Source organism: Stegostoma tigrinum, chromosome 25 (assembly GCF_030684315.1).
Source record: "Stegostoma tigrinum isolate sSteTig4 chromosome 25, sSteTig4.hap1, whole genome shotgun sequence".
Classification (NCBI taxonomy): Eukaryota; Metazoa; Chordata; class Chondrichthyes; order Orectolobiformes; family Stegostomatidae; genus Stegostoma; species Stegostoma tigrinum.
Window position 1 is genome coordinate 48,315,307 of NC_081378.1, and position 25,479 is coordinate 48,340,785.

Here is a 25,479-nt window from a genome sequence, read left to right on the forward strand (position 1 = left end):
GCAGGCAAGGCTGCCCTGAGGTATGGTATATTGGTGAAACCACGCAGATGCTATGACAACGGATGAGTGGACATTGCACAACAATCATCAGACAGGGATGTTCCCTCCCAGTGGGGAGCACTTCAGCAGTCAAGGAGATTCAGCTTCAGATCTTTGGGTAAACATCCTCCAAGGTGGACTTCGGGATATGCAACAACGTGGAGTCACCAAGCAGAAGCTGATGGCCAAGTTCGGTACTCATGAGAACAGCCTGAACCGGGAGGGTTCACTTTGCATTGCAAGTGACCCCCAACACACCATACACTCGCTCTCTCTCTCTCACACACACACACATGCACTCATACACACAAATAGATCTACGGAAAACAAAACTAAAATTGCTGGAAATGCTCAGCAGGTCTGCCAGCATCTGTGAAGGAAAAAGACAGAGTTAATGTTTCGGGTCCGGTGACCCTTCCTCAGAACTGATGGTGGTTGGGAAAATGTCAGTTTATATGCGGAAAAATGGGAGAGGGCAATTGGGTAGGGAGTAAATGATAGGTTAGAGCCTAAAGAGAGAGAAGAGCAGTTGGGCAGACAAAGAGTTGATAATGATCAGGCTGGGAGGGCGAACAGTTGTTAATGGGGACTATTAGTGACTAGTAACAGGTAGTGTGTAATGGTAGGCTATGTGGTAACAGGGCCTGGTGTGTGGGGTAGGGGGCTGGGACATGGGAGAGTTTAGGCTCTAAGGGCTGAATTTGCATTTGCAGAATTTTAATTGCAGATATATTCTATTTTGTTCAAAAAGCACACAATTTGTAGAGTCAATGTAGAACTTTATAAATTCCTACTTCAGAAATAAAACCAGTCTGACACCAAGTTGATACTCAGCCAGATTCTAAACAAGGCCTCACACCTAAAGTGCATTGTCTGACTGAGATGTCACCTCTGGTGTACATTGATAAAACCTTTAGTTACCTCAGGGCGGTGGCTTGAAAGAAATTCTGGGATTTGCGTATTAATCAATTGAAACCTGCATCTCCCTTCTAAGTGATTAAAGATTTAACAGCCAACTTAGGTTTGTTCAATACATTTACATCAGTTTTATGGCCCTTTGATCTTTTGCTTATAAATTCTGTGTCTGATGCCACTTCTCTCACTAATACCTGAAGAACGTGAGAGATTCTGAAAACTTGTGTTTCAAATTAACCTGTTAGACTATAACTTTATGTTGTGTGATTTCTGACAGAATTTAGAAGGCAGGTTCTATTCTGAACACCCTGGTCCATACCTTAATCATCTCCAACATTCCATTTCTTTCTCAATACACCTTTCCATCGAAGCATAAGAGACGCAACACTTGAACTTGTGTCTCCTCTCTCCTCACCGTGCTAGGCCTAAACATTCCTTTCAGGTTAAATAGCTATTTACATGTACACCTTGCAATTGACTTTAGCACCTTTGCTGCTCACAATTCAGCCTAACCTTCACAGTGGGATCTAAATGCAGATTGAGTGATCACTTTGCAGAATGCCTCCCTTCAATCTGTAAGCAGGACATTAGCTTCTGATCACACGTTAATTTTATAACCTACTACTCTGAACCTCTCTGTCTAGGATGAACTGGCATGAATAGTTTAATGAGCAAGGCAGGACTATAAAAATGTATAAAATATATAGGGAAAAATAATAAAAAGATGCTGAAGGACAAGGATTTTAACCAAAATCAGAGTTCTTCATTCAAATACACAGAGTGTAAGGAACAAATTAGATGAGCTGCAGGCAAAGATTCAACCTCTAAATTAAGATTAAGGAGACCTGGTTAAAGTATGGTCAGATCTGGGAACTAAACATACCAGGATGTAAGGTTTATAGGAGGGATAAAGAAAATGGCACATTGGGTGGAGAAGTATTACTGCTTAGAAACAGAATCACTTCGATGGTGAGGGAGGGAAGATGTAATGAGGGAAAAGCACCCTGTGGAGATCTTAGGAATGAAACTGAGGAACCGTAAGAATCTAAAACCACCATTGGTGTCACATATTGGCCACCTGGTAGCAGCTTAGAAGTGCTAGAGTGTATAAATGCTTAAATTAGGCAACTACATAGCACAGGCATAATAGTATTAGTGGGGAATTTTAATCTGAACATAGACTGGAAAAACCAGACAAGCACCACCCAGAACAATTGTGAATTTCTCAAGTGTGTCCAGCATAATTCCCTACTTTATACCTCTTGGATGTAACAAGGGTACCAGCAATATTGGATCTAGTAATGAGCAATGAGGTTGATGTAATTAGCAACCTAATTATTAATTAGCCTTTGTCAAATAGTGATCATAACATGATTGACTTTCATGTAGTGTTTGTAAGAGACGAGCAAAGATCTGGTACTCGGATTTTGGACTTACATTAGGCAGCATTTAATGGGATGATGCAGACACCGTCCACAATAAACTATGAAGTTCTGCTAATAGATAAAACAATTGAGGAACAGTGGATGGTGTTCGAAGAAATATTTTATGCTATTCAGAAGTAGTTTGTACCCATGAGAAGGAAAAGCTCCACCTCACAATAAAAAAGGGCATCAAACAGGGTAAGGGGCACCAAAAAATTAAAAAGAAGGGCTTATAAAAATGCAAAGAATAGGACAGATCCCACAGAATCAGACAAATGCAAAGACCAATGAAGGGACACAAAGTGGCTTGTAAAAGCACCTAAAAAGGATTATGAAAGGAAACTTGCAAGGCACATAAAAGACAAATAAGGTATTTATAGTCATATAAAGTGAGTGGCTGGTTAAGATTAGTAATGGTCCACTGAAGGCTGAGTTTGGGGATGGAAAATGGCTGACATGCTAATGATTATTTAGCTTCAGTATTCACCCCAGAAAAGGAGGATAGCTTGCCCAGAAGTCCCATGGAAATTAACAGAGTATCAGGGGCAGAGTCTAAATAAAATTAGTTCAAGTAATCATCAATAATGGGGCAATTATTGGAACTGAAGAGTGAAAAATCCCCAGGGCCTGATGGCTTCCTTCTACAGGCGTTAAAGGAAGAGCATATTGCCGATACCTTAACCATAATTTTTGAGAGTTCTCTGAATGCAGAAATTATGCCTCTTGATTGGAAATTTACACATATTTATCTGCTCTTTAAGAAGGGTGACAGAGGAAACCAGAGAGTTACAGACTAGTTAACCTAATATCTGAGGTGGGGAAATTGTTGAAGTCTATAATCTATGGGTAACTGATCACCTTGAAAAATTTCAGTTTATCAGAGACAGCATAGATTCATGAAGGTTAGATCATGCCTGACAAGACTCAGAGTTTTTTGACATAGATGGTGGGAGAGAGCAAAGTCAATGGGTGTTTTTTTTTTATCACATGGACTTCTGGTGGCTTTTGATAAAGTCCCACACAAGAGACTTAGCGAAAGTGGAAGCCCACAGAATTGAGGGCAAATTACTGACATGGATAGGAAACTGATTGAATGGCAGGAGACACTGAGTTGAAATAATGGGTGATTGGCAGGACATAAGTGGTGGTCTCCCACAGGGATCTGTGTTGGCACCTCAGTTATTCACAATATTCATTAACAACATAGATAATAGGATATAAAGTCAAATATCCAAACTTGCCGACACAAAATTGGACAGCATTCTAAACAGCGTTAATATTAGCATAAAATTACTACAGGATATTGATAATTTGGGTGAATGAGCAAAGCTGTGACAGATGGATTTTAATATAAGCAACTGTGAAGTTATCCATTTCAGACTGAAAAAGGATCTATCTGGGTGTTTTTAGAAGCCACCAAGTTAAATATAGTGAATGTCCAACAAAATTTGGAGATTCAGGCGCATATCTCTTTAAAATTCCATGAACAGGTGCAGAAAATAGTCATAAAGGCTAACGAATGCTGGAAAGTCACAGATGATTGGAAAATTGCTGTTGTAATCCTCTTGTTTAAGAAAGGATCAAGGCAAAAGATAGAAAATTATAGGCCGATTAGCCTAACCTCGGTAGTTGGTAAAATTCTTGAATCCATTGTCAAGGATGAGATTTCTAAATTCCTGGAAGTGCAGGGTCGGATTAGAACAAGTCAGCATGGATTTAGTAAGGGGAGGTCGTGCCTGACAAGCCTGTTAGAATTCTTTGAAGAGGTAACAAGTATGTTAGACCAGGGAAACACAGGAGATGTTATCTATCTTGACTTCCAAAAGGCATTTGATACGGTGCCTCATGGGGGGCTGCTGAGCAAGGTGAGGGCCCATGGTGTTTGAGGTGGGCTACTGGCTTGGATTGAGGATTGTCTGTCTGACAGAAGGCAGAGAGTTGGGATAAAAGGCTCTTTTTCGGAATGGCAACCGGTGACAAGTGGTGTCCCACAGGGTTCAGTGATGGGGCCACAGCTGTTCACCTTATATATTAATGATCTGGATGAAGGGACTGGGGGCATTCTGGCGAAGTTTGCCGATGATACGAAGGTGGGTCGACAGGCAGGTAGTACTGAGGAGGTGGGGAAGTTGCAGAAAGATTTAGGAAGCTTAGCAGAGTGGTCCAGGAAATGGCTAAAGATATTCAATGTGAGTAAATGTGAGGTTTGGCGCTTTGGAAAAAAGAGTACAGGCATGGACTATTTTCTAAATGGTGAGAAAATTCGTAAAGCAGAAGTACAAAGGGATCTGGGAGTGTTGGTCGAAGATTCTCTAAAAGTTAACTTGCAGGTAGAGTCAGTGATTAAGAAAGCGAATGTAATGTTGTCGTTTATCTCAAGAGGGTTGGAATATAAAAGCAGCGATGTGCTTCTGAGGTTTTATAAAGCTCTAGTTAGACCTCATTTAGAACACGATGTCCAATTTTGGGCCCCACACCTCAGGAAGGACATACTAGCCCTGGAGCACGTCCAGCAGAGATTCACACGAATGATCCCTGGAATGGTAGGTTTAATGTATGATGAACGGCTAAGGATCCTGGGATTGTACTCATTAGAGTTTGGAAGGTTGAGGGGAGATCTAATAGAAACTTACAAGATAATGTATGGCTTAGAAGGGGTGGACGCTAGGAAGTTGTTTCCGTTAGGCGGGGAGACTAGGACCTGTGGGCACAGCCTTAAAATTAGAAGGGGGAAACTTAAAACGGAAATGAGACGACATTTCTTCAGCCAGAGTGGTGGGCTTGTGGAATTCATTACCACGGAGTGCAATGGAGGCCGGGACATTAGATGCCTTCAAGGCAGAGATCGACAAATTCTTGCTCTCTCAAGGAATCAAGGGCTACGGGGAGAGTGCAGGGAAGTGGAGTTGAAATGCCCATCAGCCATGATTTAAATGGAGGAGTGGGCTTGATGGGCCAAATGGCCTTACTTCCACTCCTATGTCTTATGGTCTTCATATCTAAAACTTTGGAGTATAAGGATGCAGACATTACACCGCAGTTATACAAAACACTAGTTAGACCCACTTACAGATCTGGGTGACACACCTTAGAAAGGATGTTTTGTCCCTGCAAGGAGTTCAATGCAGGTTTACAAGGATGATACCTGCCTTTATTCTCTAGTATTTAGAAGGATAAGGGATGAGCCAACCAAGGTATTCGGGATATTAAAAAGAAAAGACAGGATAGATGAAGATAAACTATTTACACCGGTTGTAGATTCTAGAATCAGGGGTGTAGTCTTACAATTAGGGCTGCACCATTCAGAAGGAATATTAGAAAGCACTTCCACACACAAAGATTAGTGCAGGTTTGGGACTCTCTTCCTCAAATGGCAGGCAATGCTAACTAAATTGTTAAATTTAAAGCTGATATAGATGACTTTTTAATAAGCCAGGGTATCAAGGGATATAGAATTAGAGGGGGTAAATTTAAAACTGAAATGAGAAGACATTTCTTCAGCCAGAGAGTGGTGGGCCTGTGGAATTCATTGCCACGGAGCGCAGTGGAGGCCGAGACGTTAAATGTCTTCAAGGTAGAGATTGATAAATTCTTGATCTCACAAGGAATCACAAGGGCTACGGGGAGAGTGCAGGGAAGTGGAGTTGAAATGCCCATCAGCTATGATTAAATGGCGGAGTGGACTCGATGGGCCGAATGGCCTTACTTCCACTCCTATGTCTTATGTTCTTATGGATATGGACCCCCAAAGCAGGCATATGGAGTTAGGCCATAGATCAAGCATGACCATGCTGATTGATGGAGCTGGTTTCAGTGGCTGAATAGTCTACTTCTGTCCTATGTTCTAGATTTATAAATATCACTTTCAGTGTCTGTAGTTTATTTTTGTTTTAACTATTTAGTATCTCGGTCTTCCAGAGATCAGTTTTATTTAAAGAGTTTTCGGGTCAATGTCCCGCTTAGATTTTGAGAGTTCAGTGCTGAGTATTTTAGTTGTCAGGGTTTCTGTGATTTAGAAGTCAGTATATTGACTACCATGGTACACCTCCATTGAGTGGTTGCACAAACATCCTATTCCACTGGAGAATTCCAGGACACTCCCTACATTCCAGACAACCTTGTGTGTGGAAAGTTCCATCAGTTTCTGAAGCTCAAGGAGAAGTCTGGCCAGCGTATGCAGTTTGGATTGTTTCAAGCGGTGGTCACCATATAGTTTCAGAAGATCCACAAAGTTAGGGAGAAAGTGACTACCAGACGTAAGTAGTGGAGGAATTCTCCAAAGCCAATAACAATTAATTGCCATTTAAGGGACATTTCCACTCCCATATCCCTCATTTCAATTTTGAGGTTGATAGAAGATTTGGGAGTGGCGTAAAGTGCGTCAAATTACCTTATTTACACCCTGGGCCCTCGAGGGCTCCCCTTTCCCAACTGGGGGCTGCACCATAAGGTCGGTCCCTCCCAGGTGCTTTCTGCACCCTCAACCCTAGCATACAGAGCCACATCCAATGCCCCACCCCAACTGCATTATCATTGTCAACTCTCATGGCCATCACCTTTAAAAAAATCAATAAATTTGGTCAAGCAAGATTTTCTTCTTTGAAATCCATGTTGACTTTTCATTATTTATTTTTTGTTTCTATATGCTTTTCTGGGAACTGATTAGCCTAGTTGGCTAGACAGATAGCACATAGTTCACTATGATACCAACAGTGTGGACTTGATCCCCATTCCAGCTGAGGTCGATTTGGTGCATAAGTTGTGGTCAAGTGACCTTTGTCCAGTCAAGAATGCTATCTGGAAAAGAAAGGGATTCTATTATTTTACGAAAGCTGATGTTAAGCTGACTGGTCTACAATTCCCTATAAACATGTTCTGTCTCCCTTCTTAAGTACATAAAATTGCATTAGCTATCCATCAGTCCTCTGGCACTACACTCTAATGATTTATTAAATATGTGCAGCAATGTCTCTGATAACGCATGCAATCCATCTGAATTATCGACTTTTATTATTCAATGCATCTTTTCATTTTAAGTTTTAAAATATTTTATTGTTCATCTCACGATTACCCAGTCTATCACCTCAGTAAACATCAAAAGAAAATAATTAATCAACTTTTCCACCATCTTTCAATTTTTATTTGTGGCATTATCCTGCCAATGTTTAATAGTTCTACTCCTACCAGAACAATTTTTTAAATGATATGTTTGTAAAATATTTCATTACTTCATTTTATGCTTCTTGATAGTTTAATTTGAGGTTTTTGTTTTTGCCCTCCTGTTTCTTTAACTTCACTTATAATCTCTCTGTATTCTCTTATCATGCTCTCCTCTGCTGTCTATGTCCTTAATGTACGTTTCTATCCTGAACTTCACTTGCTCCCAAAAATCCTTACTCATCCATGGAGATTCATTGATATTTAGTTGCTTTTTCCTTTTAAAGGACTATATTTTCCTGTATGCTGTTGAACACAGTTTTAAAAGATTCCTATTATAATTTTAGGTCATTGATTACAAATGTCATTGCTCATTTATTTTCTCAAGTTCCATTCTCAGGCCCTTCAAAATCATTTGCTCTCCAATCTATTAATCTGTTTTTTGTCATTCCGGCCTCCTTCTGTATCATTGTACATCAGCTTTTCTTATTTGCTGAGATTTATTGCCCATTACCTGATACACATATTCACTCATTGACAGAATGGGGGTGGTGCTGCCTACGCAACCATTTACTGCCTCTCCCTAATTGCCCTGGAGAAGGTGATGGTGATCCATTGCAGTGCTTAAGTCCAGGCAGACCTACAGTGCAATTAGGAGTCCGAAGATTTTGATATTAACAGAGAATTGGTGATATGGTTTCAAATCAAGATAGCGTTTGACCTGAAAGAGAACTTGCAGGTTGTGTTGATCTCATGTATCTGTGGCTCTTATCCTTTTAGGTGTTAGAGGTCAAGGTTTTGGAAGATGCTGTTGAAGCAGCTTTGGTGAGTTACTGCAGTGTATCTTATGGATGCACAAAGCTGCCACTATGAATGTGAATGGAGTGACCATTGAAGATTTTGGATGGAAAGCCATTCAAATGAGTTACTTTGTACTGGATGGTGTCAAACTTCTTGAATGTTTTTGGAGCTGCACTCAAACTGGTAAGTGGAACAAACTCCATCACACTTCTGACTTGTGCCTTATTTTAGTGGACAGATTTTGGGCAGTCAAGAGGTGAGTTATTTTCATCACAGATCTCCCAGCCTCTGATTTGCTCTTGTAGCAACAGTGTTTGTGACTGGCTCAGTCCAGTTTCTGGTCACTGGTAGCCCTCAGGAATTTGATAGCAGCTGGCAATGATGGCAATGCCATTGAATTTAAACAGCAATGTTAAGATTCTCTCTGTGGGAGCTGGTTATTGCTTGGCACTTGTGTGAGATGATTATAAAATATCACTTAACGGCCTTGAGTAATGTCCAAGTCTTGCAGCATACAGGCACAGACTACTTCAGTATTTGAGTGTATCATACAAACACAGGCTGCTGCAGTACCTGAGGGTATCAGTGAATCTGCCCTTGCTGTGCCTTTCACAAATTGGGTTAGACAAGAGTCCTGAACACATTGGAGAAACTCTACTCTCTTGACCCTTTTGCCTATGTTTTGTCCAAAAAATATCAAGGTAGTTGAAATTCTCAATGATTAGTTTCCTATGATTTTACTCAATTCCCTGACTTATAAGCATCTTTCAACCTCCACCTTCCTTCAGTCTTCCAGCTCCCACTTCACAGGATTTCTGCATTGCCTCAGCTATCTGTATTTCTTTATTCTGCTTAGGTTCTTTTGTTTCTTGTTCTTTTGTTTCAATTAATAGCTGTGCTTCCTCTTCATAATGGTTACATTGGAGAACTAAGAGAAAAAAAGTTTTAGAAGTTGGGTAAGTAATTAGTAGCGCAGAAATATTGACTTGGGAAGTCAACTTATAGCTGAATCAGATGAGGTGTGCAGCAAGTGGCTAATTTGGCATTAGGCCTTTATACCCTTATAAGTGTTTCTCTATTCTGACAGAAGTTGTAAGTTCCTCTTTTCTTTCTTATATTTGTAATGATGATTAGATACAGCAAAGATAATTGTGCGGTAGATTTTGATCTAATTGCTGGCTGTTAAAAACATCACATGGTTGTGGAGCACATACAGTGAAATGTACCAGCAGACATACGCTTGTTACACAATCTGATTTTCCTTTCAATCATTTAAATGGGTGGAATGTTAGTGGCGTTTTCTCATGTATGGATGGCAGATGCAGTCCCATTTCCTCCCCACACTCCATACAGGCAATGCCTAGCACCCAGTCAACAACAACTGCTAACTCTGTAACCGTTTTCATCCTTGCAATCCATATAAATTTTCTCCAATTCTGGCCCCAATGCCACTCTGATTTCCATTACTTCGCTATTGGCAGCAGTGCTTTCAGCTGTCCAGGGTTTGGACCTCTGTATTTCCGTCCTTGCAGGACAAACTCAGCAGATCTGGCAGTATCTGTGGAGAGAAAACAGACTTAACACTTCGAGTCTGATGACACTTCGTCAGAACAGTTTTGTATTTTGTGTCCACAGATGCTGCCAGACCTGCTGAGTTTCCCCAGCAATTTCTGTTTTTGTTTCAGACTGCCAGCATCTGCAGTTCTTGGATTTATTTTCTTATAATGGAGATGAAATGCTTTGGCTATATGCTTCCTATCACAGTCAATGAATCCTACAACTTGAGAGGCTTGAGAATTTAAATCACAGCTCATGCAACAGTGCTCTGTAGGGTCATGTTCAGGAGAAAAAAGGGGATAATGAATTGGCAGCCTATTTCACACCACTTTACTCCCCTTTCCCACAATACCCCACACATCATTTTCGTTTCCATTGACTTCAGACCAATTTCAACAGCTCAACTCTTTATTTGATTCAGATGCTGAGTACTCGCAGTAAAACCATACTAACCGCTGCTGCAATTCTTGCCCTTTCTTCTTCTTCAAGTCTCAGTTTCTCAAGTCTCTCTTGTTCTGCACGTTCAGCTGCCAGCCTTAGCTCCTCTGTTACATATGAAACATTTGTCAGTTCTTACAGGGAATATAAAGCTCTTCTCTCTACAATGATGTGAACATTATAGATTCTCTTTGGTCCTTTCTTTGTACATGAACACCCTACCCCTTTATTGATCTCTAGCTATAGCCAGGTTGATTTTTTTTGGGAAGGAGCAAGGTTTTTTGGAGGAGTACATTTTTGTAGTTTGTACACTGTGGCTTGCCATAATCATGTGACGTTTGATGTAGTTGCTTTCAGTATGGAGGCATGAAGGCAGAAGTAATTAAAGGCAGCACATGGAACAAAAGTGGTGGCACGAGATTGCTGTACCCAAATCACTTGCCACCCTACTTCCAGCATGGCTTCAACCTTCACCCTATTGTTGGGATCTTTGACAAAGGGGCTCAGGCAGCTGGCCAAAACAAGTCATGCCTGTATGATAATCAGCCGTACCAAACCACCACAGAATCGGCTGTAGTGGTTCAAGAAGTGGGTTATCAACATCTTCTCCAGGTCAACTAGGGATCAGTGTAACTTGCCAGCAAAATCCACTTGCTGAAAGAATTTAGAAAACTGTGTTCCAAATGCTGATACTTAACTGCAAGCCTTAGTTTCACCTCATATTTTGTTGGCCTCAATGTTGAGATTTTAAAAAAATTTTTGGTTGGAACTGTGAGCTATGGTGATATATGATGGTGATCTTCGGACTATAAGCAGCAGCATTAAAATAAAACAAAAAAAAACAATACTTTTTTTATAGGACCTGGTCTGGAAGTTAGTTGCAGGTTGCTTTTTGCTCAAGGAACACTGTAGATATTTTGGCTCTGGGAATGCATCAAGCTCAAGTGTTAGCATATGTTTGAATGTCAACAATTGTCATCACAGGGGCAGCTGATGCCAATCTACCAAACAGAATGTTGAAAAAACAGAAAGAGAAACCAAAGTTTGAACTGGTTCTGAACTGTATTTTTCGGACAAGAGTATTGTGGCTGTCAAGGCTGTAGGATGGAGGTTTGATTGTTCCCTGGTTATCCTCCCATGATCAACTTATTGCAAGTTGAAGAATCAAATCTTAGTTTATAAGCATTTAATGACTATTTCTTGAAGCCTACTGGAAGCTATTTGCATTGACTGACGTCTTCAGAAATCAAAGAAGATACAATTCTATGTCCCTGTAATTCTAAGTTTTGTGCATAAAACTTAATAGAACAAGCCAATTACATCTATTTTTCTTCAAATTTGTCTCATAATTGGGTCTGCCTGTTTGTCTATGTGTGAATGAGGGCTAGAATCAAAGAAGATTGGGTTTAAATCATAGACAATAATTAGATTGTCTTGCTATTTAACTTTGCTCATCTGAAGCTATTGTATTCATCACAAATTGTTAATTATTTTGTTTAGGCTATAAAGTTGGTACTGGTTATTCACAAAGTCTGATTAGCATCAATTGTGAGGGTCATTGAATGTTCTGATTTTACTGTGGTGTGAATGCAGGAGTAGGGAGGCTGATTTGATTTGGCTATCAATACTTGTATAGTAATACTGAATCTCACCAGGAACTGAATCAGGATCTGATTTTATTTTCAACCAACATAACTTATGAGAGGAGATGCCATAGCATTTGTCTGCCAGTTTTTTTTCTCCCTCATAATGAACATGTCAGGAGATCAGTTACTTACCAGCTGGGCAAATTCACTCTCACATTCTAATACTCATTGGGACTGTTCAACAGATGACTATAAATTGTTTATAACCATTAAAATATGGATGCAATCAGGTCGACCATCTGCACAGGGTTGGTGCCATGATGTGACCTTGCTGTCAGGTTTCCAAATGGCACCAGGAATTATTGGAGTTTTTGTGGAAATGACACAAGTTCCTTAATCCACTGATAAATATCGGGCCTGAGCTGTGTGCACTTGTGCATTTAGTGAGGCAAGCAAGACTATAGCTTGGAGAATTTTGAAGGCACCTATTAGAGGTTTCCTTTGGGTATTTTTCTTCGGTCATTGCTAAAAGGTTCCCTTGTCTAAATTGCACTGACGTTGTCATTTCTTTTTGGGATGTGCACAATAACAATATGGTGGAAATTCATAGTTGATTTTATATATAAAAAGCAATTACAAAACAATAAGCTTGTTGTCAAGAACCAAATATTGATTCACTGATGTCCTTTAGGGAAGGAAACCTGTTCTCCTTAGCCAATATAGCCTCTATGTGACTCCACTCTCACTTCAGATTTGTTGAGTTTTAATTGTCTTCTGTTGTGACCATGCAAGAGACTCAGTTGTGTAAGAAAAATATTCCAAGATAAAGGCCCACTAACATCTTTCTCAGGCCAATTAAGGATAAGCAAAACATACTAATCTTGCCATTGATGGTCACACCACAAGAATTAACTAAAAACAAAAGAAGCTTTACCCTCTTCCAAGCGTCTTCTCTCCTCCTCTTGTCTGAGGACTTTTTCTTCAGATCTGGTAAGTCTTTGTCCCTTAGCTGAGCTCATAATGGACGACTTGAAAGAAACATATGCCAACAAAACATCTGTTTTATACAACTGAAAGTCAAAACAGTAATCTCTGATGTGAAATAAGTGCTTAGAACAACAACAGTACAGAAACATAGCAAAGACCTTCTGAATTTCATATTTTGACTGTTAGGTTGTGGTTTAAAACCATCTAGGTGGAATGTGAAAAAATGTCACATTAATTACTACACTTTCTCTTCTTTAAATCCCGCCAAACTTGCACCCCACAAGTCTGCCCTCTTTCTGTACCAAGGATTAGGAAATAACTAAAATGTCTGGTGACATTTCCTGTGATATAAAAAGAAACTCATACTATAGACATGATACAACCAATTTGGACACGGCTGTACCATTCCACCTGACTTTTAAATAACTGAAATTCTAAGTACATAGTGAACCATGTTTGCCAGCAGGGGAAGTATCTTAAACACATTCTACATAGGAAAATAAGTTTTCATTAGCCGGAAATTGAAGTTTCACCTAACTTACATAATTTTAGCTCTGGACTCTTTGTGTTCAAATCCCAGAATGTTTATCAATGTGAACAGAGCAAACACATTCCAACTACTGAAAATATACTTGTATGATTCTGTTATGAAAGGATGCAGTCCACAGAAGAACATCCTGTGTTGTGTTGGCTGCCTGGGGGACAAGTGAGTGTCATCCCTCAGTATCTTTGAGCCAGCACAAAAACTTTGTCCTATTCCCTTGTTATCAGAACTGTTCTCTAATCATTATCTTTCAGGATGCCAACTGCTGTTCACTGATTCATTGTTCAATTCCTTATGCGCACTTATTCATCTCCAGCAATATTGCTCATAGGGAAAAGTGAAGAACAATTTTGTTTTAGAATGCCCTTTACAGAAGAAGCATCTTGAAAAAAGGGGCTACCCATACAAGGAAATCTTTCCCCCTCCTGCGTTCAGCATGAATGAAGCCAGCTACAAATAAGCAGACTAATAAGTACATAACTAGAGATAAAAAGCAGTCACTTTAAAATACTAATCGTGCTGACACAGATTGATTGAATGGCTGCCAGCGATGACCAATGGGCATCACTCTCTGCTATCCAATCAAACAGCTCAAAAGTAACATATTTAATTAACAAAAGAAAGCAGCATAATACTGGAGGAGTTGAGATTAATATCACCTAAAACAAATTCTTTCATAAAAAATTATAGTATTCAATCTCATATAACATTGCAAAATCAATGCAGAGTTAGAACCTTTCATTTTCCAACATCACTAGGATAGTTCTAAACATATTAACAGCTTTTTCTAATGGCACTCTTTCCAAAAGACAGCTTGTCACCTCCTCACATTCAGGTGTGCCAGGCAAATATAAATGATAAATCTGACAGCTGTACTAAAAATGTGTAAATCTCAAACTTTTTCAACACTACCACTATACCTGCCTGTTGCCATACCATTTGTTTCTTTCTTTGCTTTGGCGGCTGGCACCATAGAGAGAAGAAAAGAGAATTTGTGAGATATTTTGAAAAGAATCAGAACAGTTTAAAAGTTTCACTAGCATTAAACCTGTATATATAGAAAAAAAACAAAACTAAAAGTTTATAAGACTGGACTTATACTGCAATGTAATTGACATCAGGATACAGTGATGCCTTAATGCACAAGGCCTCACATCTCAATACTTTGGTGTGTTCTGCACTTGTTGGTATTCAATTGTCACTTTATGTGTTGATGTACACTGAAAACGATGTTGCAAAGATGCAACACAACAGCAGTATAAATTGAGCCTAAAATATGCTTTGAAATCAGCAGAATGCGGTTTGATCCAGTAGCCATTAAAATAAAATATTTTCTCTTCAATTGCACTGTTGTAAGCAAAGGAACCTATAAAAAGAATGGAGTTGTTTGCCCAGGCAAAAATATCCTGGCAAAGACTAGTACACTCACTCACCCTATTGCCATGAAAAGCTTCCAATACACACTTCAAGTCTCTAATTTTTAAAGAATTGATTTCTCTTGACTTTTATGTTAAGAACATATCTAAAAGGAAGCAAATGATGAATATTGTAGCATCTTCCAATTATTCATTTTAAAGAATTCAGGACAATTGACATCATTCAACAGGATGTCAATATCTTTGTGCCCTACCTTGCAAATGGAAAAAATCAAATTGCACTTAGACAGCAACTTTCACCTACTTAGCATGTGCTTTACATACAATGAAACAGTCACGGTCATAATGTTGAGAAACTTTCACACAGGAAGGTCCCATAAGGAACAATGAAATGCAATTTCTGTAACAACATTTATTAAGGAATAAACATTGTCTAAGAATCTAGGAAAATACTGTTTGTCAAATCAATCAGAGTTTTTTTTACTCTAGGAAGGAGATAAGCCACCTATGGTTAACCAGGGAAGTTAAGAATAACATCAGATTGAAAGAAAAACACACAATGTGGCAAAGGTTAGTGATAAGACACAGGGTTGGGAAAGTTTTAAAAATCAACAAAAGATGACAAAAAAAAAAGGGAGAAGTTAAACATACAAGTAATATCAAGCATACAGCAAGAGCTTCTTAAAATGTATAAGAAGGATCAGAGAGGCCAAAGTTAATAAGTCCCTTAGAAAACAAGGCAGGGGAAATAGTAATAGGGAACAAGGAAATGGCACAGGAATTGAATAAATACATTACATCTGTCAGCACAGCAGAAGACATTAATAGCGCTCCAAAATTACTAAATAATCAAGAGTTAAAAGGAAGAAAGGAAAAATATACAATAACTGTCACTAGAGGAAAAAGTGTTAGGGAAGCTCATGGGGTTAAAGATCACTAAGTCCCTGGGCCTGATGCGATGCATCCTAGAGTACTAAAACATGAAGCTACAGACATAGTGTATACACTGGTAGTAATCTTCCAAGATTGTGGAAATGTCCCGGGGATTGGAAAACTGCCAATGGAACACCTTTATTTAGAAAGGGAAGGAGACAAAAAAACTATACGCCAATTAGCTTAATATATGTTATTGCGAAAATATTAGAGTCTGTTTTAAATTATGTAATAGCATTTAGAAATCATAGAATCCCTACAGTGTGGAAACAGGCCCTTTGGCACAAGTCCACACCAACCCACACAGCATCCCACCCAGACCCATCTCCTTATAACCCACCTAATCTATACATCCCTGAACACTACGGGAAATTTAGCATGGCCAATCTACCTAGCCTGCACATCTTTGGACTGTGGGAGGGAGCCGGAACACCTGAAGAAAATGCACGCAGACACAGGGAGCATGTGCAAACTCCACACAGACAGTCGCCTGAAGATGGGATCAAGACTGGATCCCTAATGCTGTGAGGCAGCTGCACTAACCACTGAGCCCCTGCACAGATCAAGCAGAGTCAGTATGACTTCACAAAGTGGAAATCATGCCTGATAAATTTATGAGAATTCTTTGAGGTAAAAAGCAGGATAAAAAAGGAAGCAGTGGATGTTTGGATCTACCAGCCTGAAATTACCATGAAGGACCATTCTTCTCAACTGAGGCATAGTGACCCTCGGGTTAAACTATGACCAATTGTCTCTCTCTAACGAGACAGCAGCCAATGATCTGGTAGAACTTGGGTGACTTTACCATTACCTTACACATTGACATAGATAGGTTAATTGAGTATGCAAAAAATTGGCAGCTGGAATATAATGTGGTAAAATGTGAGATTATGCAATTTGGCACTTTGCAGAAAGTATAAGAGAGCTGGATATTTTTTAAATGGAGAAAGACTGCAGAAAGATACAGCACAGAATGATATAGGAGTCCTCCTAATCACAAAAAGCGAGCATAAAAGTTCAGTAGGTAATAGGGAAGGCAATGGAATGTTGGTCTTTATTTAAAGAGGAAGGAGTATAAAAATCGGGCACTAGTCAGGCCACGGTTGCAAAACTGTAAATAGTTTTTGTTCCCTTATGTAAGGAAAGCTATACTGTCATTGCAGACAGTCCAGAGAAGGGCCACTAATCTGATTCTGAATATGAAGAAACTGTCTTATGAAGCTGAATGGGTCTGTACTCATTGGAGTTTAGAAGAATGCGCGGTGATGTTGTTGAAACATACAAGATGCGGAAAGATTATTTCCTCTTCTGGCAGACTCAATGACATTTATATTGTTAGCATTAATTACTGCCTGTTCCTATTGCTCTTGTACTGAAATGCCTTACCAGGACATATAAAGATCAGCTATGTAGCTGTGGGTCTGGAGTCACAGACCAGGGAAGGTCAAAAGATTTCCTTCCCTAAAGGCATTAGTGAACCAGACTGGCGTTTTTTGACAATCACAGTGATCATTAGTCTTCTAACTGAAATTTATTGAAATTTCGCCGTTTGCCATGGTGAGATGTGAACCCATGTCGCAAAAGTATTAGGCCAGATCTCTGAATTACAGGTCCAGTGATACATCTTCACAACCACCTGGCCATTATTCCGCACTCTCTTTGTCTCATGTTGCCAATTGCCTAGCTACGTCAATAGCTCGCTTTCAATTTGGTGATCTTCAGCTGTAACTAATCCCTGGACTTTAGCAAAAACCCACTGGAAGTCACACAAATAATATCCCATAATTCAGAAGATGTATTCATAACTTGGCAACTCCTTCCAACATGTGCTAGGGGTGGGCAGAAAGAGTGACAGAGATTCCTGGCCAGACATGTGAAAGTACTACAGGTTCTATCATGCTATGTATAGCTCCAGGCTACAACATACTTGGAAATGCATGTGTTGCAACCCACACTCAGCAAAACAGGCCCTGCACGGCCGGCCATGCAGTCATGCAGATTAGGTCGCATTGTATCCAGGGAGAGCTAGGTAATTGGATTCAAAATTGGCTTGATGGTAAAAAGCAAAGGGTGATGGTTGAAGATTATTTCTCGGACTGGAGACCTGTGACTAGTGGTGTGCCATGGGGGTCAGTGCAGGGACTTTTGTTATTTATTATTTACATAAATGTGAATGTACAAGGCATAATTAGTAAGTTTGCAGGTGATCCAAAATTAGGAGGTATCATTGATAGCAAGGAAGGTTATCAAAAATTACAGAGGGATCTTGATCAGATGGGGAGTGGGCTGAAGATTGGCAAATACAATTCAATACAGATAAACATGAGGTGATGCACCTTGGAAAGTCAAACCAAGATAGGACTTAGACAGTAAATGGTAAAGTCCTGAGGAATGTTGTCGAATACAGGGACCCTAGAAGAACAAGCACATACTTCATTGAAAGTGGAGTCACAGGAAGACAGAGTGATGAAGAAAGCATTTAGTGTGCTGGCCTTCATCAGTCAAGGCCCTGAGTATAGGAGTTGGGATGTTGTGTTACAGTTGTATAAGTTATTGGTCAGTCCACACTTGATGTATTGTGTATAGTTTTGGTCACCCTGTTATAGGAAAGACACTAAACTGGAAAGTGTGCAAAAAAAAATTTACGAAGATGTTGCCAGGACTTGTAGGCCTGAGTTATAGGGAAGAAGTTGGCCAGGATAGGACTTTATTCCTTGGGTTGTAGGAGAATGAGGGGTGACCTTACTGAGGTGTATAAAATCAAGAGGGGCACAGACAGTTGAATGCATATCATCTTTTTCCCAGGGATGGGGAATTGAAAACTAAAGGGCACAGGTTTAAAATGAGAGGAGGAAGAATTAAGAAGGACCTAAGAAGCAACTTCTTCACGCAGAGAGTGGTGCGTATTTGGAATGGATTGCTGGAGAAAGTGGTTGAGGTAGGTACAATAGCAACATTTTAAAAACATTTGAATAGGTAAATGGACGGGAATGGTTTAGAGGGATATGGACCAAATGTGAACAATTGGAACTGAGTGGGCAGCATGGACAAATTTGGGACAAAGGGCCTGTTTCCATGCTGTATTACTCTATGACTTTATATGATATGGAATATATCTACACAATATATCTATATTATTCTAGTGATATTAAACTATTACAATATTAATATTAAACTATTTATTACAATTAATATTAAACTACTATTCTATTGATATTAAACTGTTATGATATTCAAATTAAATCACATGATGCATTGACACAAAAATATGTAACATTTTTGATACGATACTAGGCCAGTGTTGACATGCTTACATTATATTGACATTAAACCACATTACAATACTGATATCAAAGTATGTTATAATACTGATATTAAACCACGTTACTGACATGAAACTGGGGCGGAGAGCAGTAAAGATGGGAAACTTTGAAGAGAACTTGAATGAGCTCTTTAAATGTCGTAACGTTCAAGGCTATGGGGCCAAATGCCAGAAAGTGGGTCTGGTACAGGCTTAGAGATAGTAGGAACTGCAGATGCTGGAGATTCTGAGATAACAAGGTGTAGAGCTGGATAAACACAGCAGGCCAAGCAGCATCAGAGGATCAGGAAAGCTGACGTTTCGGGCCTAGACCCTTCTTCGGAAAATCTGAAAGGCCTGTTCGGCCTGCTGTGTTCGTCCAGCTCCACACCTTGTTATCTCTGGTGTAGACTGAGATTAGTTTTCTTTTGTCGGTGGGTACTGGATGGGCCGAAGGGCCTCTTCTGTAACATATTATAGTACTGCATTTTTTAAAAAAAACCTCTCCCTGCTTGAACTCACCATCTTGGCTTCTTGTTCGAGGAGCTGTTCACAATAAAAACACAAAGTTGCCCGATATAACCGCAGACAGGTCGAAGGCCCGGCCGCGTTGCTAGGGACAAGCTTGTTTACCACGGCTCCGTTGCTGGGAGACGCTCCCGGCCGCAAGACGCAGGCGCGGCACACGTCGCCTCTCCCAACCCCCATGCCCGCTGCCGCAAAGGACTGAGTACGACAGGGGCCGGCGGTCAGTTTGCGGCAACGGCCTCCGTCACTGCACCAGTGGCTCCCCTCACCCTGCGGTTTTCGTCGTCGGTGTCTGCTGCCGCCGGTAGGGCCTGGGATTGTAATTGAGGCTCGGTTACTAGGTGTAACGGGGGGAGAGAGAGAGAAAAAAAGGGTGGGATTGACGTTTTGTTGGAGTCAATGTGAAGGTGCTGATGGTGTCAGGCAAGAACGAGGATAATGAACCACACAACATGGCTGAACATGGATCAGAATTAGGGTATAAATTGGGACAAGCCTGGGAGTGTGATTTGGTGTTACGGTCTCCATCAAAGAGCAAATCAGTACCAATCCGGGTGGTACAGGTAAAGTTTAGTGATTTGGAATATTTTTATTGCACAACTATACTTTTATTCATTAAAAAACACCTGTGCATACACAGAAAGAAAATCAGAAGTTGATGGCAAAACTCAGCAGGTCTGGCACCATCTGTGAAAAAAAAATCAGTTATCTTTTCGAGTCTGGTCATTCTTCCTCACAACTGAACTTTTGCCCGGAAGAGACAGGAGATGTTGAGTTCCCGGGAAGGGTTACTGGACCCGAAACGTTACTCTGATTTTTTTTTCTTCCCTTAACAGATGCTGCCAGACCTGCTGAACGTTTCCGGCAACTCGTTTTTGTTGCTGATTTACAGCATCTGCAGTTTTTTTGGTTTTTATATATGCACATACTGAAGCACTTCTGTGCAGTCTTTGCACATGAATAACAAAGAAACATTGGAATTTGGCATTTCCTGCAGTTGAAAAAAAAACAAGGCATTTCTTTTTTGTACATGACTGTGGTTGGGTCCATTTGACACATTGAGTGGGTTTGATAACTGAATGGATGCACATTTTAGTTTGTCAGAAAAATGCTAAATGGTGGTTCTCTCTCGGTGGCAGCTGCCCCAAGCTTTAGTGCTTACCTCAGCACATAGTCCTCAACCTTGGAATTTGAACATTTGGTTAGGTTCTTTGCAGTGGAAGGCCAGCAAGTTTTGGGCAACTCAAACAGCATCTCTGGAGTTGCTAGTCCTCTAGGTGCAGTCAGTGTTTGTCTCGATGTGCTCTACGATCTGTTCTCCAAAACGCACAGTCCTGTATCACAGCTGCGTGGGACAAACCACGACAAGAACCACTGCATCATCTTCACAACTTGGCAAAAACACATTCCCGAAGGAGACGTGGGACAGTCTGTTCGCCTAGTTCAGCTGCAGCATGTAGTGGTGGACAAAGTCTGGATGTAAAAATTAAGCTAGCAATGTCCTGGTGGTTTGTTTTGACAGTTCTTATCTATCAGCCAAACAGCGAATAGAGATGATGTTGGGAACTGAACTGGCTAGTTTTGTTCTTGTTTAACTGGTGAAATACCTATGTTTTGAATTGTGGTTATGTACTATAGTTGGAAGACAAAGCTTTATACCATCAGCAAATAAACAGATTTGTATTTAAATAATGCTTTTTATGATCACTAAAAGAAAGCAGGCTGATAGGGTCCTTGGTTTAAAAAGAACTCATCCAAATAACAGCATATCCAAAACAATGCAGTTCTCCCTCAGTACTATGCTGGACTGTAAAATTTTGTAGATAAGTCTGGACCTTGTGACTCTGACAAGAGTGCCATGGCTGATGTGAAGCAACGTATGGATGCCAGTTTTGATGAGTGAGCCACGGTCATTACTTAGAAGGCAGAGGGCAGAAGGTTTTGAGCGGATGCTGTTTTTCCCAGATGTAACATTTTTTTTCCCTACATTCACAACTTTTAACAACACTTATCAGAATGTGACGTGAATTACTTTAGTGACCATTTACAATGTTTGATCTATGATAATCTAGTGATGGTTGTTGTTCTATTACTGAGTGTTAACTTTTGTTTACACACATTTCAAACATCACGTTTAAGGTCCTTCAAGGACAAAGGTTAGCCGATAAGTGGTTAAAATGAAATTATGATTGTCCACAAAATGAGGAACTAATTTGTATTCTAAAGTCAGCAAGGAAACTTAATGACCTTCTGTTGACAAGGAGAGCAAGAACTTTCCAGAATTTGTAGTATGAGGGGATCATTCTTAGTCGAATAGTTAATGTAAATCATTGAAACACAAAACTCCATTACTCTTTGAACAGAAGTGTCAGCACAAATTCTAGACTCGAGTCTTGCAGTTGGGCTTGAATTCTGTCTTCAAGGGAAGTCTGCTTCACTGGCCTGAGACTGCTATTTAAAGTATGCCTAAACTTGACACCTGTTTTGTTACAGAGACAGTGAAAAGCTGGATGGAAAAGCTTTTGTTTGAACATGGCAAATCCTTTAAGAAGTGAAGTAATAAAACTGTATAAAAATGTAAGTTTCTGGTCATCTACTTTAACTATAAATTTAATGTTACACAGTTGTTTCAGCAGGTAGATCTACTACTTGATATGGTATTAAATCATGCAAAACCACAAATTTCCAGGCCAAACCCTTTGTTTGTAAACCTGTGCTGTCTTAGGTACACAGCAAATCAACCTCAATCCTCTTTAGGATAGGGTAGAGAAGGGTACAGAATCAATTGGGTTTCTAATTTCAAAATCTAATTATCTTTGTGGTACTTTAAAGCAACCTGCCATGACATCACCTGGGCAGGTGGAACCTTCCGCCCTAGAGGAAGGGTCACTTCCTCTACGGTACAGAGCCCTCAAACTGAAACTGAGTTCATGTCCAAAAGAAAGGAACTGCTACAAAGAGCCATTTGCAACAAATTTTCACACCACTCAGGTTCAAACTCATGCCCCTGTGGTGATTAGAATCTGAATCTAGTGCCTTAGACCAAATTAAGTATTGTATCGTCAAGTAAAGCTGAAACAACAGAAAAGATCCTCAGTGGATGTGTAGCAACACGTGTTAACAGAGACACAGTTAATGCGCCCAACCCTTTCTCAAGGTTGGACACAGTGGTACTATTAGGCAAATGTCAAAAATCCCTCAGGGTTTGGAACACTAGATGGTCAATTGGAGGATAAGAATCAGAGGGCAAGAACTAGAGGCAGGAATTTATCCCGTGGCAAGGATGTGGAATGTGCACGAGTATGGTAGAGGCTTCAATCATGGCTTTCAAAAAGAGGTCTAAGAGAGTGTGGAAATCCATAGTTTTGGCAAAGAGGTTATTGACTTGCTTGCCAAGCTGCCTTGTTCTCATTCAGATGTTTCATCACCATCCTAGGTGACATCAGCAGTGGAACCTCAATGAAGCGATGTTGTTCTACTCCATTTGGAACTTGTACTGTCTGGTCCGTTTATCGCGAGTAGTGTCATCGCTGGTTTTGATCTGTTTGGGTTTGTATATGGGATTGTATCTGTTTGTTGATAGAATTGCTTCAACAGAGGCTCCACTGCAGATGTCACCTTGGATGGTGATGAAAAGTTTAAATGAGAACAAGCCAGCTTGACAACCAAGTCAACAATCTCAGGTGTGGAAGTGGCAGGGAACTGGGACTAGATGACATGTTGTGGAATCTGACACCCTGTGGAAATGGACACCTTAGTAACTACATGAATGTTGCTTGTGACTGTTAGATTTTAAAAACACTTCATTTTTTTTCTACTGTCATTATTTTTGTGCAAAGAATGGAAGTTTCAGATGAATAAGGATTAAAGAAACTTTTTAATACATTAGTGCTTGCAAATTGCAACAGTCCATATTAACTTTGGAAAAATAATAAGGAAAAAAAAAACTCCATGACAGCCATTGCAATAGTCACATTCTTTACTTCTCTCCTCCCTGAGAAGTCAAAGTAGCAGCTTGAGTACCAATATTTAAAAAAAAAAGTGTAGAAAAAGAGCAGTGTCCTGAGTTGTTTTCACATGATGTCAGGACAGGCTATTCGCTAATGCTTCTAATGTTCACCTCCGTTGCCTGTGAAATTACAAATGAAGCATATTCAAAAGTATTGACAAAGCCCCTGGTTTTGGCTGATATGGTGGGGAATATTTGCCAAGCAATGATAAAAGGTATTAACTTGGTTAAAAGGATCTTTTCATTTCAGCACAACAAATGCCAGTCTTCCATCTAGCCTTTGACTTAATGAATGCTTTCTTAACATGACACTTGAGCACCAATCATCCCATACCTTCAACAAAGCATCTTAGACATTGGAGAAAAGGGACTGGACAGACTAGCCTGTCAGTTGTTTCAGGGAGGCTGGATAAGAAAATAGAAGAAAAAAGAAGGAACAAGGATAGAGAAAATATTCCAAGAGTTTGGTAGCAAGAAAGCTGAAAGCTTCTCCAAGGAGGCAAAGCTGGAATCATTCTGTATTATAGGAGGATAAAACAGGGTTTCAAGCCTTGCTGCATATTTAACAGAACATGCAATCTAGTACCAACTGAGTTGCTAGGGACGAGGGAGTTAAACAGAACAATGGTAGAAAGTGAAAACCCCTTCCATCCAGGCTGTCCAGTACAGTTGTTTTGCAAAGCACCCTTCTAGAAGAGGTGAGATAAAAATTAAAATCACAGGCCCAGTGGGAAGACAGATTTGGGAATTTCATTTCAGATTTCAACTTGAGCAACTGAAACTGACCCAGGAAGAGATTGCACTGGCCTGAATAAGGAATTTAGAATTGTGAATCATTGTCACCGTAGTTGGAGCATTTCCCCCCCCCCCCTTGCAAAAAGAACCACCCAACATTGATAGAGACTGTGGTCCTCCCTCGCCTACTTATTTGGAAGTTCTCAACCGAATTCCTCTATTCATCTCAAATACAGATTATTTCAAAGTTTTGAAAAGTTTTTTAAAAAGTGGATGAAAATCCCTTAACTAAATGAGGGAACAGCATGTAAAAGATACTTATTGATTTATTTTAAAAAACAACTTTAAAATACATTTCCCTGGACTAAAAGATGAACATTTTATCTTAAAAGTTGCTGTACCTTGGCAAAGAATATCCAAAAGGAGAAGACTACTTCAGAGATCGTCTTAAGGCAGCTTTCATTAAAAATAAAGACATTACAGATCCTGAACAAATCAAGGCATTAATAGCTCGAGGAGAGTTTGTGATAAAGGAACTGGAGGCACTGTATTATCTTAGGAAATACAGAGCTATGAAACAGCGTTATTATGAGAAGAATGAATGACCTTATGATGGGGGCAACTTTAACACCTCAATTTGAAGACATGCAGAATGTATCACTTTACAAGTATGGCTCTGGGATTTGGCCAAATCCTCCACATCTAGATGCATGTCTTAAAATGCTGTTTAAATTGGTTAATTAAGAATGGAACTTTTAAGAAGCCATTGCTAGGGAGTGTTCCAACAATATCTCTGTAATACAAGTACTAATGCTGGTCAGTATTCATTCAATCAGATCTTGCTATAATAGCATAATCAGCATGGAACTTGCTCAATCACTGCAACTAGTGGATATGCCAGTCAAAATCCCAAACAGATTTAAGAATGTTGGCCTTTGATCAAGATTATTGCTGCCCAATTGTGCCATGATCGTACTAAAATGAGATCCATACTTTTGGGGTAAACCAGTTTTAAAGTGTGCCTTTCAATTAATAAACAGTTACAATGCAAATGCTGAAAACCATGCAACAGTTGCAGTTTTAGGCAACTGTAATGTGTTGTAAAGTGATAATAATAAAACACTGGTGCAAAGAAGTTTGCAGACAATA

General features: G+C 39.8%; 2 protein-coding genes across 6 annotated transcripts in view; one reads left to right on the plus strand and one right to left on the minus strand.

The window, feature by feature from the left end:
- dnai7 (dynein axonemal intermediate chain 7) overlaps nt 1-19,712 on the minus strand; it is an 82,877-nt gene extending 63,165 nt beyond the window's left edge. For 3 of the 4 annotated variants that reach the window (XM_048554095.1, XM_048554094.1, XM_048554091.1), the window contains exons 1-4: nt 19,581-19,712; nt 14,385-14,411; nt 12,852-12,945; nt 10,347-10,438 (exon numbers count right to left, since the gene is read on the minus strand). In XM_048554095.1, coding sequence (XP_048410052.1) covers nt 10,347-10,438; nt 12,852-12,945; nt 14,385-14,411; nt 19,581-19,583 — 216 coding nt within the window. In that variant the 5' untranslated portion in view covers nt 19,584-19,712. The remainder of the gene's footprint in view (nt 1-10,346; nt 10,439-12,851; nt 12,946-14,384; nt 14,412-19,580) is intronic. The other variant, XM_048554092.1, reaches the window with a different exon arrangement.
- Nucleotides 19,713-19,772: 60 nt separating this feature from the next.
- Nucleotides 19,773-25,479, plus strand: LOC125463222 (electron transfer flavoprotein regulatory factor 1-like). 2 transcript variants are annotated; one of them, XM_048554183.1, is made up of 3 exons: nt 19,773-19,890; nt 22,080-22,163; nt 24,723-25,479. In XM_048554183.1, the coding sequence occupies exons 2-3, from the start codon at nt 22,119-22,121 to the stop codon at nt 24,933-24,935; spliced, it is 258 nt and encodes an 85-aa protein (XP_048410140.1). In that variant the 5' UTR covers nt 19,773-19,890; nt 22,080-22,118; the 3' UTR covers nt 24,936-25,479. The 2 variants fall into 2 exon arrangements, with proteins under 2 accessions (XP_048410140.1, XP_048410141.1); XM_048554184.2 differs by lacking the exon at nt 19,773-19,890 and adding an exon at nt 19,899-20,149.

Excerpts from the sequence above, each read along its gene's own strand:
- LOC125463222 (XM_048554183.1), top strand. The coding sequence starts at position 22,119 with ATGGCAAATCCTTTAAGAAGTGAAGTAATAAAACTGTATAAAAAT. Across the intron at positions 22,164-24,722 it reads TAATAAAACTGTATAAAAAT|TTGCTGTACCTTGGCAAAGA; the intron begins GTAAGTTTCTGG and ends TTATCTTAAAAG.